This window comes from Argopecten irradians, chromosome 4 (assembly GCF_041381155.1).
Source record: "Argopecten irradians isolate NY chromosome 4, Ai_NY, whole genome shotgun sequence".
Classification (NCBI taxonomy): domain Eukaryota; kingdom Metazoa; phylum Mollusca; class Bivalvia; order Pectinida; family Pectinidae; genus Argopecten; species Argopecten irradians.
Window position 1 is genome coordinate 43,404,287 of NC_091137.1, and position 17,591 is coordinate 43,421,877.

The 17,591-nt window shown below is 36.0% G+C and overlaps 2 protein-coding genes across 5 annotated transcripts in view; one reads left to right on the top strand and one right to left on the bottom strand.

Moving 5' to 3' along the window:
- Positions 1 to 5,764, top strand: part of LOC138321766 (protein PRRC2C-like) — a 32,066-nt gene extending 26,302 nt beyond the window's left edge. For all 4 annotated transcript variants that reach the window (XM_069265709.1, XM_069265711.1, XM_069265712.1 and 1 more), the window contains exons 32-38: positions 99 to 284; positions 509 to 803; positions 1,138 to 1,348; positions 1,538 to 1,655; positions 1,904 to 2,203; positions 2,696 to 2,969; positions 3,223 to 5,764. In XM_069265709.1, the coding sequence (XP_069121810.1) occupies positions 99 to 284; positions 509 to 803; positions 1,138 to 1,348; positions 1,538 to 1,655; positions 1,904 to 2,203; positions 2,696 to 2,969; positions 3,223 to 3,638 (1,800 nt within the window). In that variant the 3' untranslated portion in view covers positions 3,639 to 5,764. The remainder of the gene's footprint in view (positions 1 to 98; positions 285 to 508; positions 804 to 1,137; positions 1,349 to 1,537; positions 1,656 to 1,903; positions 2,204 to 2,695; positions 2,970 to 3,222) is intronic.
- Positions 5,765 to 6,512: 748 nt separating this feature from the next.
- LOC138321767 (uncharacterized) overlaps positions 6,513 to 17,591 on the bottom strand; it is a 40,049-nt gene continuing 28,970 nt past the window's right edge. The window contains exons 13-17 of the mRNA XM_069265713.1: positions 17,398 to 17,449; positions 15,116 to 15,236; positions 14,637 to 14,781; positions 14,072 to 14,155; positions 6,513 to 11,059 (exon numbers count right to left, since the gene is read on the bottom strand). Of these exons, the coding sequence (XP_069121814.1) occupies positions 10,916 to 11,059; positions 14,072 to 14,155; positions 14,637 to 14,781; positions 15,116 to 15,236; positions 17,398 to 17,449 (546 nt within the window). The 3' untranslated portion in view covers positions 6,513 to 10,915. The remainder of the gene's footprint in view (positions 11,060 to 14,071; positions 14,156 to 14,636; positions 14,782 to 15,115; positions 15,237 to 17,397; positions 17,450 to 17,591) is intronic.

Here is a 17,591-nt window from a genome sequence, read left to right on the forward strand (position 1 = left end):
GTAGAGCTGCTTTGTTTCCCAAGTGTAATTGCTTATTTGTGATAAATTTGGAAATACATTAGAACATAAAATAATGGGGAATCTAAATGTTTCTATAGGTGAAGCCGCAGCAATTGCAGCCGTCTATTGGTGGAGACTGCAGTAGTGGTAGTAGCAGTGTACTTAGTAACCCTTCAAGTGTTCCTAGTCCACCAACACTACAGCCAATTCTACCTACTGCTTCACAACCGGCTTACCACTCTTTCCAGTTAGGAACCTCCCAGCTCATTAACCCAGAACCAAGGGTAATTATCATAGTTCTTGTCTCCCAAACAATATTTGCAGTTAGGGTTCCAAATAAATGTTTACCATTATTGCAAAGAAATTTTCAACATAAATATTCTACTTTTAACTTTATGATAAATTCAGTAAGGGTTGATTGAGAAGTTCTTAAAATTAATTTAAAAAGAAAAACGGTACTTGAATGAAATTTGTGTCCTAATGTGTGTGATATTTTTCCAATACACAGGTACAGAACCAGCCAAATTTCGGAGGGTATGGCTTGAGCCAACAGCAGCCACAAATTGGTCAGACGTTCTCTCAGCAGAGCTTGTTCATGCCAACGACCCCTACCCAGTTAGACTCGTACCAACTGCCCCAGCTGTCTGCGTACACCCACAGGAACCAGCCAGCACAGCATCAGCCTCAGCATCAACCACAGGCTGCTTTTGGCCAGAATCCCACCCCTCAGAATACTATAATGGTGTCGTCAGCAACCTCTTCTCTGATGTCTACCAGTATCAAACCACCCCAAAATGCATATGGTTAGTAGTTAAAACAATGTAATGATTATGTCGATTGAAATACCAAGTACTATTAATAAATACAGTTTTATGAAGACTTTTCTTTCAAGCCAACTAGTATCAAAATACCAAAAATTTCATGTAGTATTTAACTTGAGACTTGTTGATATTGAAATAAGATCGAGTTTGGTGAGGGGTAACTGGGTATGGCTTTAAGTAAAAAGTAGTGATTTTCAAAGAAACATTTATAATCAAAGCATTAAAGAGAAATAGAGCTCAATACATCTAGTATGTTTCTTTATTGTGATATTGTGCAAGGACAATATGCTACAAATCTACATTATGACAATTTCAGGAACAACTATGCAAAAGAATATGGGACCCAACTCACTTCAGTTCGGGCAGCAAGGGATGAATAACAATCTGCTACAACCATCACAGCAGATTTCCTTTTTCCAATATGACCCTAACCAGCCCTTTGGTACCAATCAGTTTCTAGGCAACACTCAGACAGCTCAGAATGTGAACACTTCACAGATACTGGGCTCCCAGCTTGTACAACCAAGGTATGTTTAGTCTTCAAAATTATCTGCATTAAAAATCTTATGAAGGAGAAATTAGATTGTCCGATTAAAAAGAAAGAAGATAAATAAAGGACAAATTGTAGAAGGAAATGATGATAAAATTTGTACTACTTGTGTTGTTTTAGTTGGTAATATCTTTAGACACTTATGATCCAATATTCCTGGTTGCAGAGCTGCTGTTCAAAACGTACCGCAAGTACAAGGGTCATCCTCGTTTTATCAACAACCACAACAGAACATGCAGCAGACAAGTTTCTTCTCCACACAGCCAGGTTCTAATAACATGCAGGTAAATAAATACCCAGTACAAATAGCAGTGTATGTATGTAACCCCATGATATTAACTTCAAGATATATGCCAGGACTATTTATAGTGTAGAAGAAATCTTTGAGGAGAGGTTTGGGGTGTAATACTTGTATGAATGGAAAACAAATATTTGTAATTTTAGGTGTCTGGAAGGTTTTAGAAAATCAAAGCAAATTTAGTATTTGTGTGTGAAGATGTTTGAAGTTAAAAGTTGACCCTTTTTTCTACAGCACATGGGTAATGGTAACAGGAAAGCTGGTGGTGAGCTGATGTTCCAGGCCTGTATCCTACAGGGTGCCCTACAGCAGGCAGCCGCTGCTGGTGGACAGACTGCAGCACAGTTCTTTGGAAATCAGTCGGCAGCTGCAGCTGCTGCTGGGCCTGGTCTCAACCTGTCACTACAACCATCAGGTGGAGGACAGCCACCCATGGGGGTGGCCACAGCACAACCCTCCAGTGGCTCTAAGATGTCTCAGTTCAATGCACCACAACAGCAGCAGCCACAACAGGGATCCCCGCAAAACACACCGGTAATTAATCATTATTATAAGCTGTATATGTTGTCAGTTTAAGGCAATTAATATGGTTTAACAAACAAATTTTTTCATCAATAAATCCTCCATGAGAAACCAGAACAACTTTCATATCATTTAGTATTCTGTCCTGGTTGTGTAACAAAAGCTTTAGAAAGGATGGATATATTTGAATGCTTCCTCAGATAATGTTAGCTTATGCGGTAATCCTGAGTAATTTTGGGGGTGGTCTTAAATTAAATTTTTGTCTAACTTTAGCAGAAGATCTTCTGCTAAAGTTAGACAAATTTACTAAAGAAGAGTATGAGGGAATATAAAACATGTATAATAAAATAAAGTATTGAATTTAGTTGGGGTCTTAAATACGGCTGTGAAGGTCACTAACAAGGAATAAACTTTTATCACCTATGTGCCACACTTAAATAGCTTATCATGCCGTACATTTATGTACCTCTACGAGTAAGTAATGATAATTTGTGTTCTTTTTAGCTGAAGTCTCCCCCACAGACATTGGGCCAGAACAGCTTTGGTGTTGCTCCTTCTTCTGCATCTCAGCCGCAGAATCAAGGATCCAAGCTTTTTAACCTTGGCCAACTTCAGACTCCAAACACCAACCAGAGGTTCAATAACGTCAGCTTCAACAACAACATGCATAACAACATGTCCAATATTTCTAACAATATGGCCAACATGTCTAACATGAAGCAATTTGGAGGTCAGAAGTTTAACCAACCTTTCATTGGACAGCCACTCCAGTCTGCAGGTATGTATATCAAAATTTAAAAAAAATAGTACCACTTATTATCTTAAATATAAATGAAACTATTTTTTATCGACGTGCTCTAAGCTGTTTCTCTGATGTAACTACATGATATAGTGGCAAGATTGTATGTATATATTAATATATGTAATCAAATTTGTTAATTTAACATATTCAGTCATTGAGTTATCTTATCTGAGCTCTATATCATTGATTTATAAGCTATGGTTTATGAGTTGTTTTTCCCTGTTTGCAGGTCCAATGGTGAGATCACCTATGATGGTGAACAACTTCAGACCAAATGCACCCCCAGCTCCTGCCACGTTTCCTAACCCCATCCAGCGGCCTGGAGGGGTACAGATTCCTGGCAGTCCTCGACAACAGCGCCCTCCACAGGCAGCACCCCCAGCAAGTTCTGGTGCGGTCCCTGGATCGGGAGGCAACAACACCATAAAAGCCCTACAGGCTAAACAGAGACAGGAGCTTCTGGCACACGCACAGAATTTCCTCAACCCGCAGAACAAACCCAGCATTAAATTGAAGGCCGAGGCTTCTGTCAACGACAGTAAGAGCCCCCCTCAACCTGCTGCGTCTATTGGGACAGTGCCCGTGCCAAGCCCAAACCCAACAACCGCAAAGAAATCGGATGACAAGGGTTCCGAGAAAAAGTAAAAAGTTGTCTCTAAAGTAATCCTAGAGAGATGTACTGTCAGAGCAACTCGATTTTATATCATAAGTACTGAATTTTTATTTATACTTTTATCCATTAACTCGTGTTTTAGTATTTAGACTTGTTTTGTGATAATCTGTTGTATGAACAGCTATGAGATGGCACTTTGACATTTTACATTTGGATTCGGGATATAAAAAAAACTTTCTTGTGACATAAACATTGAAGTAATATGAAACAAAGGAAAGATAGATGTTGCTGAAGTCAAAAATAGTGCGGACAGGGACTAGCAAAAGGAAGGAAATGGAAGGCTGTGAATAACTCATGGACATTTAATGTGACATGATTGAAGGAAGAATCGACGTGATTAAAATTGTCTGATGTCTTCACACAATGTGTGCTGGACAATACTGGACCATGCTTTGTTATGTAAAGTAGATATTGAACATGTATACATGCACCTATGGGGAATCATTGTATTCTCAAAGTGAATTTTGCCATATGTGAAGTATTATTGTATTATTTATTTATTATATTTATCTGTCTCCCTGATTGGGAAACAGACTACAATTGAATATTTTTATTTTCTTCGACCCTAGTCGTAGATTGTACAGTAATTGGGCCAAGACTGCCTCAACAATTTTACATGTATACTATGTTTATACTGGTGGACCCCATAGGTGGCATTAATGCTAGGCAGTTTACATACTTTTATTTTACCGTGTAGCAAGTGTTGTAATCTCGCCTCTTGCCATGTAAAACATAAAATGGATCTGACATGTTCTAGTAATATGCATGCATTGTGAAATGGCACTAAAAGCATTTCAAGTCACTGATAGATTAGCATGTATGCACACAAAGCATGAGATTGGTAAGGCACCACGTCCGATATTGATGTGTACAGGGCAAGGAAAGGGAGAGCTAGTTCTCTTGTAAGTTAAGCTTCTTGGTCAGTGAGTGAGTCTTAAGAGTTTGACCAATTAGTTGTAAGGTGTCCAATTGCTATTTATAATTCAGATATTTACTGAATAGACTTCTGAGCCTTGGAAAGGCCGAGTACACAGATAAAGGGAGATTTTGACATTTAGTTGAAGAATTAAATGAACACAAAACATTTTGAGTTGTGATTTTAACATTTCTAGCTCAATATTTCAAAGTGAAAAAAGGAGGAGGAGGAAAGGGAGGAACGTTATTAAATTCAAATATAAAGATTTATGAAGGATGAATCTTAAAAAGCTACCAAAACACTGTACACATTTTAGCCTCTGAATTACCAAAATGGCGAACACGTTTGGTTTAGGGTGTGGTAGTGTGGGTATCTTGGGATGTGAGAAGATGATGCCCCTTTCACCAGGCTGTCTGTGCTGCTATTGCCCCAGTAGCCTGACACGTCTGGTGAGTAAATGTTATTAATATATATAACTTCCGGTGTTACCCTCGGGACTATGCCCGAGTCTCGGGGGTGATCATTGGGCCGTTCTTACCTTGTGATTGTAGTCGCCATGGCTGCCCACCATGTGACTACTCTCCATTCAAGCACTCAACTGTGTGTATCATTTTTTATCATAATTAGTATTCTTTATAGATGCCCCACCCCTTTTTCACACGGTTCTTTATTTAAAAGAAAAGACTGATGTCGTTTGCTAGTTAAATAGTCAAGTAGATGATATTTATGTGAAGAACTGGATTTTTTTTATCATTTTAAGGTCATCTTGGTTGATACTGTGGAATTGCACAAGTTGATGTGAAAACAGTTTGGATAGATACTATAAATGTCCCGACTCGTTTGGTTTTTGTGTTGCAATACTTGTGTGTGTAGAGGGAGGTATGTAAAAGTATTGAGTTGGTTGTAAACTGGATGGGTGCATGTGTATTGTATGTACATGCATGTGCTGGTGTGATATTTTAACGTAAGTGGTTTTCTCTTCATAGTCCCACACGGGATGAGGAGATTGTGCAGAGGTAATTGACAGACAAGGTGCTAAGCATGTCGTGTCGGTTGTCTTATAACATCCATCAACTTTCTACTCATTTATATACCACAGATTTTATGTTCAGTTTCTATTTGCCTCCAAAGTCATCTGTATGTAGCTCTGAACAAAATAAAAGAGCGTTCTGATGTAAACAAGCCTCGTAGTTATCTGTTTACGACGTAATGTCACTAAATTATTCAAGAGAGATAGTAATTAACTTTTAAAGATGCTCCACCGCCGACAGAGCATAAACGATATCATTCATTTGAACAATTACTGATGTTTAATTGAATACAAGTGTTTTATTACACAAAATACATATAAATTAATGTTTTGCTTTTAGTATATGCACAAGCAATACTTTACTCCATATAGAGCATGGTACTGTGTATTTGTTGTGGGACAATTATTTTTGATATTTTATCTTGAAGTAAAATGATGGTAATAATGTCAAGTAAGTAACTTATGTAAATGAATAAAAAATACTAGTTTGTCTGCTCATGTTTTTGATAGAGAAAAATTATTATTCGTCAGCGGTGGACCATCTTTAAATACCAAATTGATGAAATATGAAATATTTTGAATATTAGAAATCAGCATGAAACACGGAAACTATTGAAAAATGTCAAACTTTTGACAAATACAAAACAACACTTGTTTGATATACTGTTTACTTTTATTTTAGATCTCGCCACATAATTTTCTACATCGCAAAGAAATTGTAAATTATTACAAGAGGCCCATGGGCCTTAACGTCACCTGAGTTCGGATACAGAATGCAATAAAGACATATAAACACTATATAATTTTGATTGGCCTTATGCCTTAGAAGGTTTGTGCAAAATTTCAATGAAATTGCCTCAGTGGTTTTGGAGAAGAAGTCGGAAATGTTAATTGTTTATCATTATAAGACGGACGGCGGACAAAAGGCGATTAGAATAGGTCATCATGAGACTTCGTCTCAGGTGACCTAAAAATGTAAATGAACTATCATTGTACACAACTGTAGTCCGTTAAATATAATACAAATACGGGAAACTGAAAAAAAAGAATTTCTGGTATTTATTATAAAATGAAGACATACACAGCATTCGTTAAAAAAATGAAGATGAACACACTATTCAGATCAAAACATGATAAATCATTTCATATCATTTTCAGGGGTATTTCACAACATTATTGTAATAGCAACTCCTCTCTTAGACTAGAAGCTTTTATTATATAGGACAATATTATAATAGTCTTAGTTTGTACAATAGAGGTATATGGAAAGAAAGTGATAAAATGAAGAGAAGACATGGAATATGTTCTATATAAAACAATAATGGAATAGCAGTAACTTAGTAATTAAATGAATGGGGTTTTATGGTTGAGCCATGTGAGCAATATTGTGTTACATTTCTAACAAAGAGTTTTAACTATTCAATAAAATTCACAATTGTTCTTTGTATAGGTGAATGAATTTGTGATAGGACCGTTTTCGTTTATTCGGAACAGCCGGTTAGACCGTTTGTTAAAGTCATAACATTTGCATTTCAAGAATAAATCCTGACGAACCTGCAGTTTTTGATACAGGCCTGTGCGGGCTATGTCAAGGCTCGTCTAAAAATGTTATAAAATCACCAGGTCCGTCTTTAATTCATAAACGATCGACAAGGTACACCAGTCAGACCGTATAATCGAAAACAGCCATGGAGAATGTCGCATCTTTGGTAACTATTTACTATATACCCCACGATACAATTTTATAATGACAGATATTTAGCTATTCACATCACCCCGATACTGCACAAAATTTTTAACATTTTGCTCCATGACCTAGTTGTAAACTCCATGAAAGATCTAATTTAGACGGCAACGAGATCACATAAATAAAAGATATTATAACTAAAATAAACCACTCGCTTAGTAATGAAGTCTGATTAAAATAAATCGCTTAATTAGTAATTAAATCAACCAAGTAAACAGAAATTAGTAGAAAGAGACTAGAAACTCCAACAAACTAAACTATAATATAATGAAAATATAAAAAATAAACTATTCGATAATAAATGGAATGGATGCAAATGATTTAATACATAGACATGAACATTTGAATTTTAATATTGATCCTTATGTTGTTTCTGTTAAATTTCATCGTCCTGATAAATGTTTCTTTGAATTATAATTGTCATATGTATACACAGACAGGCCTCACTTGCTGCTGCTAATATTTAAAGTATTCCCTATATTGGACCCAAAACTTTGTATATGATTTTTCAATTTAAATTTAAAGTGAATAGTCGGGCAAAGAAAACCAGTCTAAATGCGTTCATTGGCCTTCCAATAGTTCTCGCATATTAATACGACGGCCAAGTTCTGCTTACGTTTCCCAGTTCTGACCATTAAAGTAAAGGAAACTTGAAAGCATTGAAAGCGAGGCTGCGTGTAAATGTAACCACGGACATAGTCAGCCGGGAGGACGTTTTAGGATTCCTATACTTTAAATTAATTTCTTCGTACGCAGACAGATTTTGGCGAGAGATTTTATTTTTCTATTTCATAAGAAATTATACTGGATACATTCACACCATTTTTACCGACTTTAGCCATTCTTGCCCGACTGTTCACTTTAACAGAACTTGAGCAGATTCAATATTTTTATCAGAAACACATCGAGGAAGTTTTCCAAGAATCAGCACATGTAACTGAACATAGGAACATGTTGAATTAAAAAACACAACGGTTCTACTACCCTACGATATATTACATTTAAGAACATGATATTCAATTATGGTAAATTCAACATTTATAAATATACAGTGCAAAACAATCCAAATACTAACAGTAAAAAAACACTGGTGCCCATCCCATGACATTTGAAATATAAATACCAAATTAGGATCATATAGATAATGTCAACAACATTTGAGTGTAATAAGCAATTTTACATTACATTTGTTACCTACATAGGATATATACCTTTGATATAATTACAAAATATTTCACTTTTTAAAAAATGATTATCTTTTGTATAGTTTGAATGACTTTTCCTTTACACATCATGATCAGTAGTTGAAGTAAAATGATTGGTATGACTTCTAATGATTACAACGAGTATTCACGAAGACTTTAAAATAAATGGTGTGCAATATTAGCTTTATGTTAACTAATACTAGTGAACTATCAAAACCTGAGATATAAGTGAGCGGAGAGTGTGTTGGGATGAGAGTAGTGAGCAGGAGTGTATTGGGTTATGTATGTGTAAATAGAAAGGGGAGTGTGAGAGTGGGGCAAGGATGACAATAGGATATTTATAGCTAGTGCAGGGCTAGACGCAAGACGGGAGGTTGTTGATTAAGGCTACTAATGGGAAGAGGGGATATAAGTGTTCAGAGTAATGAGGGAAGTTATCGATAGGAGGCTAAATGTGAAGGTGGGTATGTGAGTGGTGGGGTAGAGGTGAGGATGGGGTTGGGTTGGAAGATGTGAAGATGAAGACTGAAATTGGAAAGGGGTAAAAATGTGCTTGGTGCAGTGGTGATGATAGTGGATATGTGAAGAAGGAGACTGGGCCAAGTCGGGGAGGATACGTATAATGGGGTTTGCATGGGGAGGGTGGTGTGTGTGGTTAGAGTCGAGGTGTGAGGTAGATAGTTCCAGGGACCTATTTAGTACACATGAGTAGGCATTGAAAGAGTTGTGCATCTCATCCCATCAAGTGTTTTTTTTTTACTTTAATCTTTTATTGAGTAAGCCTTATCATAAAATGTGATACGTACCTGCTTAAATGTGGATTTGTAACGATCATAAAAATATACATATAACATCAACAACAATCCTTTCCATACAAGCTGAAATTTTCTGGCGGGGATAGAGTATAAATGATTTTTTTTTCTTAAAAAAAAACATAAAAGCCAACGACATTTCCGACAAAAACACAAGTTAAAAAAAAAAACAATAATCACATACAAAGTTTTATATCGATGACCTAAGATGAGCTTGCAACACAATCTATCTTAACAATGAAGATTCATTTCATTTTTTTTGCCATCTAGCGCAGTTATAGTGAACTAATGCGCGGTATTTAGGACGACGATGGGAAACTTAAGATGACATGCTTTATGAAAATGAACCTTTAATCAATTGTAATTAAATTGTTCAGAACGATGATGACAAGTGTAGTATTAACGTTAAGTTACACATAACTATCAATCCCGGTTTAAATTCCCATTTTAAAAATCAAAAGACGTTTCGGAAAGACAGTGCATGGGCCCTTAATTTGATAAGCTTTCTTAAAAATACAACGGTAATATAAATCAAAGCTTAGCATTCTCATAATTCAAATTCTACATTTGGTAAAATTTGTGCCTATATAAAAAGAAGATACAAAATTGTCATCAAATCAATCAGATCAAAATATTCAGCAAATTAATTGAACCAAAGTGTGATTAACTACATACTACATATTTTAAAATTACAAACATTCCGTAGCACCTGAATAACGCTACTTCGCTGTTTTAACTATCTTCAGGATAGAAACAGCGAAATAAATAGCCTGTATACACAAAAATTAACCTGAAAGCTCATAATCCTGGATTACCAGAACGAACACATGATTATTTCTTATTAAGAGTATATGTACAGTATGTGTGACATCTTTGTTGCAATCAATTGTTTGAGGATCATTAAACAGTTTTAAGTCCAAAATCTCTTAAGTTCAGACTTAACCAATCAAAGATGACATTACAAAATGCTACGTCAGTACTGATTGGCTAAGTCTGAATTTTAGTCAAAGATTCACTCATGATTCCTGGAACCAGATGATTTATATAATAGAACAACATTGAATCTTAGTAACAATTTCATATATTTTGGTATTCCAATCAGAAAATAAAATTTCAGAAATATCATCAGACATTTACCTTGATAAACTTTACAAACACAGTAAGCTGGAGTCGTTTTCCCTGATTATTTAACTAATTAACTTAGATTAAGTAAATTATTATAACGTTTACATGTTAAACTCACTTGAGTAATTACTAAAAAAAAGTCATGTGATAATTATAATGACATTTCTATTTCTGTCTGATGCTCCCAAATCTTCACAACCTTAAGATAATATTATAAATATAGGTCACTTCTGCATGTGATCGAGAAAATTGCACAGATTTAATCATTTAACATAAATGTAAGTTATCTGAACTTCTTATGTCTGTTTACAAACTAACAATTAACATATGCATTTGATCTTTGACATTTACTTTGTCATGTGAACTGTTGTTTCTAAAGAGTAGACATGCTTGTCTACAACAAAAAACACGTGATCATTTAGTTATGCCTTTGAGGTAGTTGATAGCACAAAGAACTGCTTCCGTCACATCATCGAAAATCTGAACTCCCTCGCGACTCGCCATGTCGATCAGATAGGATCTGCCTCGCTGGTAGTCCTTTAATGCACACTCAGTGAGCTGAGGAAAACGATAGGTAAGTATAATCTAGATATTTACAAAACTGTCAGCATATAACAATTGAATTTTTATTATTACAAATAAAGCAATTATATAATATTTTATATAGGGAACAATTACTCTTATTTCAATGCAAATTATTAGATACATTGTATTATGCCCTTGATCCTTTAACTTTTCGAAGATTTCTTCAATGTGATCATAGCATATACCTATAAATTGTCTTGTTTGAGCTGTTTCCTTCTCTGCTCATTTCACTTTCTTGTCTCAAAATTTTCAATTTGCTTATCAATTCTTGCAAAAACGTAAATTCAGAGAAAGTCACGTGACATAATACCTGCTATAAAATGAACACCCATGTTACATTTCACAATTTTCTGCTTATATCCCGTAGGTTATAAATTATTTCATATCATGAAGAATTATTGGTATACTAATGGGAAAAACTGTGCACATGTAAAACAAATTTGATGGAAAGGTTTCAGAGTTACTAGTTACAAAATGTGTAGGGCAACAAAGGGTAACCACGGGTAACCAAGGGTAACTCCTCAATGTTATCTGCACGTCCATATCACATCGACAGAGCATAAATGATGTTTTCAAAACGCTACAATCTCTGAGTGTTCTCTGTTTAAAGATGCTCCACCATCGACAGAGCATAAATGATGTTTTCAAAACGCTACAATCTCTGAGTGTTCTCTGTTTAAAGATGCTCCACCATCGACAGAACATGAATGATATTTATTATTTGAACGATAATTGGTGTTTAATCGTATATATATGTCTAATTAACACAAAAAATAATATATTTTTTTTACTTTGCATTTGGTGGATGCCAATCAGTACTTCATTCCATATAGGATATAGTGCCACGGAATTTTTTTGGGATGCAATTAATTAATTTTCATATCTTTATAACTTGAAGGAAAATTAGAAGCTCAAATTTTTCAATAGTGGTAATGGTGTAAAGTAAGTAATTTTTGTAACGGAAGAAAAATACTAAATCGTCTGCTCCTATTTTTGATAGCGATAAATACCATTTGTCGGCGGTGGAACATCTTTAAGTGATATTAAACCAGAAAAAATACGAAAAGCGACTTCGTGTCAATTTGGAATTCATAGATATTGTTATACAGTACATGTAGCTACTGTCAAAATGGACGACTTTGTTGAGCGTGTTAACCCGGTACTGTCGTTAAATACAATGAGAAGTTAGCCGTTGTTGTGTCCACTTATCTATATTTACGACCCAATACCAGTACAACAACTTGATTTGATTGTTTTTGTCATATTCATTTTATTAATCAAGAGATCAAGGCAACACAAAGACCTAGCTAGCTACAGTAGAATAATAAGCATCTGGCGTTCGTAAACGAACTGAACTGTACAATATGTCCTTGATTAAGCTAACTTTTAAAATATGTTATCATTATCTGATAAGAGTGTTAACATTGAATAGTTTGATATTTGAGATTTTGATGTCATACGAGTGTGCTTTTTAAATTATGTATATGTTTCTGGTAATATAGACTACTATACAGTTGTTACGGCATAATAGGCCTACTCCTTTTCCGGCAGTTCCAGTATCCAAGTTAACACGCTACGCTGTAGACAAGTCACAGAAAATTGAAGAAAGAGGTTTATAACAGATACTAATATCAAGATCATTACTTGTATCACATATTATGTCTAAATCGGCAACACGTAAGCACTGACATTGACTGTGCATTGTCATCTGAATATTGATGGTTCGGTTAGTTACTGTACATGATGAACGTAATCTTACAATATGTAAACTCTTCAGTAATATTGCTTGGAGTCTTGTAATGTACGGTATTTCGTTAAAAACACGAGTAATCGTTGTCGCTTGTCGCTGCAGCTATAATGAAATACCTGTGTAGGCTTACACATGTGTGTATGACGTAACAGCGCCACCTGCCGGCATCGTCGAGATAACATAACCAAAACTGTGACCAAGTTGTACTGCCAGCCTGCCAGGCAATTGCGACAGAATGCTGATGTAGTTATCAACCGAAACCGTTCACACTATTCTTGCGTCGACAGTAAAAAGTTTTAGCTTCTAATTTTACTTCAATTTCAAAATATTAAAAAAATGATTAATTGCATCCCGAAAAAATTACGTGGCACTATATCCTATATGGAATGAAGTACTGATTGCGTATGCACCAAAGGCAAAATGAAATATTTTATATTATTTTTTGTGTGTTGATTAGACATATATATATGCACGATTAAACACCATTTATTGTTCAAATGGTGAATTTTATTTATGCTTTGTCAGTGGTGGAGCAGCTTTAATGCAACAACATTGCGTAATGATCCAGCTGGACAAAGTTAATCGCTTCGCTTCTGATTTTCGGAACATAACAACGTCGTCGCACTCCCCTGACATGCTGACTCCCCTAACCTACCACCATGGCTTAAGTACATGTTTGGGATGAAATGGAATGACGTCTACATCTTTTGCTTAATACACCACAAACCCTACAGGAACTCAGACAGAAGTTTGATATGGAATATTATCCTGCAGACATATTTCATAAATGTTGCGACGCCAATGCCAAGCCTGTATAACTGCAAACGATGATCTTACACATAATCAATAATGTATAAGGAACTTTTGACCCCGGCCTTTTTTGATTGGCTTCCATGATAAAACGAACGATGACTGATCATTTTTATCCTGCTTCCGTAGCTTATTTATTGGTAATGGACATACATAAATCAAAAATTGTTTTGAATTTTGTATTTCTTTTTCCAGTAATATTATACATATGCACAGTTTCTTTTGTGTTTGGAAGGAAAGTAATCAAACATAGGTCTGTAAAGCAGATTGGGATTATCTTAAACCTGGAAAGGAAAACTCGTGTTGATCAGCCAACATCTTTCACTCGGACTGAGATAACCCCATCTACTCGAGAGACCCATGCAGGTTTCTATCACCTATTACCGTATTCTGTTATGTGATTGGATACTTTGTAAGTAACTTACAGGTTCTTTGCCGACAGTGACATCGTTGCACATATCCTTAACACACAGAATGACCTTACAGCCTTTTCCTATGTAGTAGCCAGCCTGAACATACACAAAAGAATAACAAATAATATATTACAAATATAATTTTTCATACATTTGATTTTAACATGTCGCTAAGAAAATTATAATGAAAAGTCCAACACTAATTCAAATTCTGCGTCACTTAAGAACAATAATCCTACGTTTGCCGATGGACCTTATATCCTTATTTCCATAATTCAAATTCTGCGTCACTTAAGAACAATAATCCTACGTTTGCCGATGGACCTTATATCCTTATTTCCATTTTATAGCCAAATCCAATACGTTTTCAAGAACACAAAATTGAATTCACTAGAATACTGGGATTCCAGTTTTATCATGGTCCTGTCGACTTTGAGCTAAAAAGGCTTGACTAGATGTGAGCAAGTTTTCCAAGGAGTTGCCAATAAATTGCAGTCTTAAGATGACTTACAGTTAAGAACTTAAAACAGAAGGGATTTTTTGTTTTAGCAATAAATGAGTAAATTATGCAGCTTACCTCAATCATTGACGATATTGAACGTGTTCTGTCTGAGATAATGTAGAGAAGCAGACGACACTTTTCACGAATGGCCACTTGGATGGGTATGAGTCGTTGCTCCCAGTCATTGACAAATGGATTGGCATAGGACAAACCATGTTTCCTGTCAACATAGAAGTATAGAAATAAACACTGCACTGCAATCGATGCCGCACAAACCAAATGTACAAGTTCAGTTTCGAGAGTTCAGTCAGCAAATCTGAGAAATAGGGGCAAAAGTGACACAGACTAAAACTTAATACACGTTGATCAAAAATGAGTATTAATTAAAGCCACATTCATTGATTAACGACTGCATGTCCAACACAAGGAACCTGATGGTAATATTTAATTGTCAAGTATAGTGTATGCACTTTTTATACTACACTAAAGTTTCATACCAACCCGACATTTTTCTTCCTATTCTGTCGGATGCTTCACATGCTATTTGTACTAACCTTAAAAGTGGGACAGCTATTTTACTTCTCCAGTTGGAGTCCCCACAACTACCGCCCAGGTAAATGTCTCTATACTCCTGAATATTATTGCAGTTTGGACTAATGGGATGATTGGTGAATTCTACAAGAAAGTGTTATTTGGTATTGAAACATGTGTTATGACCGTGACGAAATTGAAAGATAAACATCTGTAAGAGCAAAATATTTAAAACTCATTCTCATGATTGCCAATCATACATTTCAGACAGAAGAAGACACCATTCCCACCGTGTTTGCGAGGCCAGTGAAATGCCTTGGTAAATATTATAACGTCTCATTATTGAGCGACATCAAAAACGTGAGTGGTACGCACCAACAGCTGGAGGGGTGTATGGACACCATAGGCAGAAGTGATCTGCCTTGGAAATATGAGGCCTGGATTTATCTACATGGCGTTCTATCCCGAATTCTTAAACCAATGAAGACATTCGAGTCAAAGGAGCAGAATTAATATCCGAGAAGATGGCTGGTAATTTCTCAAAGTTGCAGTAGGACTGGGTTATACAGTTCCAGGACAAAGTAACAACTTCCTCTGACGTAACTGACAGAAGAGTACAAGGTCACCAAAGTCAGACAGCTACTGATACTAAGGGACAGCAAAGATGCTAAGGTGAGAGAAGCTAAGGCGGACATCAAATCTGGGCGAAAATGGTCTGCAAAGAGGACAGTGAATGAAGCAGATTCACGTCTGAGGCATGGTGACATCATGGGAAGTGTGGCAGTGGGCATTCAAGTACTCAGGGTAACAACATTGACAATTGTGATGAAGAAAAAATACATATTTATTGCAATTTATATCAAAAATATGAAACTGAAAGATTTTTTTAGATTTTTGATTTTTCTACTGTGATAGGTTAATATTTATGTTCATTCATAATGTAGTGTTAAATATTTTGTCGATAATTGTACTATACCGGGTTGGTTTGGAGATAGCTAATATAGGCTTTGCCTGTTGCCAAATCAATTTGCATATTATTTGCAATAAAATTTGTTGAAATGAAACAACTACAGCAAGATGAGGAACGAGTACGGATGAGATGAAGAAACAGCTTGTACAGAAGGAAGTCCGCCAGATGGATGAACATAAAAGAACCGTCCAAACAAAAGCATTAAAAAGCATGGTAGTTGGTTAAACTGGGAAGGGGTTCGTCCAAAGAGGTTGATATGGAGCGATATTTGGGAAATGGACATGCAGAGACTGCAGTTCCAAATGAAGTCCGTGATGTATTGCCCTCACCAACAAGTATGGTAATATTGGGGATATCAGAGGAACCCAATTGCAAACTCTGTGACAAACTAGCAAATGAAGAGCATATTCTGTCTTCATTTTCACTTGCGTTTGCTGATGGGTGATATGTATACATGGCGTCACAACAAGGTTTCATCTGTTGTTGCAGATCCATAAAAAAAAGAGCAGAAAAAAAATCAAGGAATGATAAAAGGGGTGTAAATTTGTCAACTTTTTCCGCGAAGGGGCGCTGGTTACGAAAGGTGGAGTGGAAGGGAGTGGGCTACTTGGTATGGCTGCAGATTAGCAGTTTCGAGCAGATCTGGGAGGCTGAATGCAGTTTCCACAACGACAAATCAAAGACCAGATATTCTTATGTGGTGTTTTGTTTACCAAATAGGTTATCTTGGCGGAGTTGACATAACTGTGTAAAGAACGGATGGGTGAAGCGGTGATGAGAGGAAGCGGGCCAAATATCAGGATCTAGTAGCAAACTGTCAGATTGGAGGATGGTAAGTATGGTGTCTTCCAGTGGAGAGGGGATGCCGGGGTCTTGGTTTGACAGAAGATGAGAGGAAGAAGTTGACAGGATGTTTGTACAAAAAGACAGAAATGGCTTCATTGTTGCTGTGGAGGAAATGAGATGAGCTATGGAAAGTGCAACACAAGTAAGACCTATTGTGTATGAACATTCCTTGGGAACATACAAACTGGGTTGGAAGAATTCTAGAATGGCAGACAGCTGAGTTGTCATGCTTAAGATATGATCACCCAAGTCGGCGTACATCTGGAGATTGCAGTGGACAGCACCAAAATAATGGAGGAAGGAGAATCCACCTGATAACAGGACCACGATTTGTCAACAACATGAAGATGTATTTAGGTAATATAAGTTTATTCTTTGACGGTCCACTAGAGTGTATGAAAGCATGTTCATTGATATCATAACAAAAAAAATATTCTATACAAGTACCACTAGACTGGAGTTAAACACAAACTGTACTGAAATACTCACTTTGAAGAAAACTTCTGATGAGATGAAACAATTTTTCCAGGAACGGCTTGCTCTGTAATCAAAAAGAAATATTACAATACTTCATAATTTCTTGACATCACAATCAACAAAAAGTTCAAACAATTCTTCTCTGTCATTTTCCCCTCTTAAAGCCCTCTAATGATGTTTTTTAAAGAAATATTTTACAAACAAAC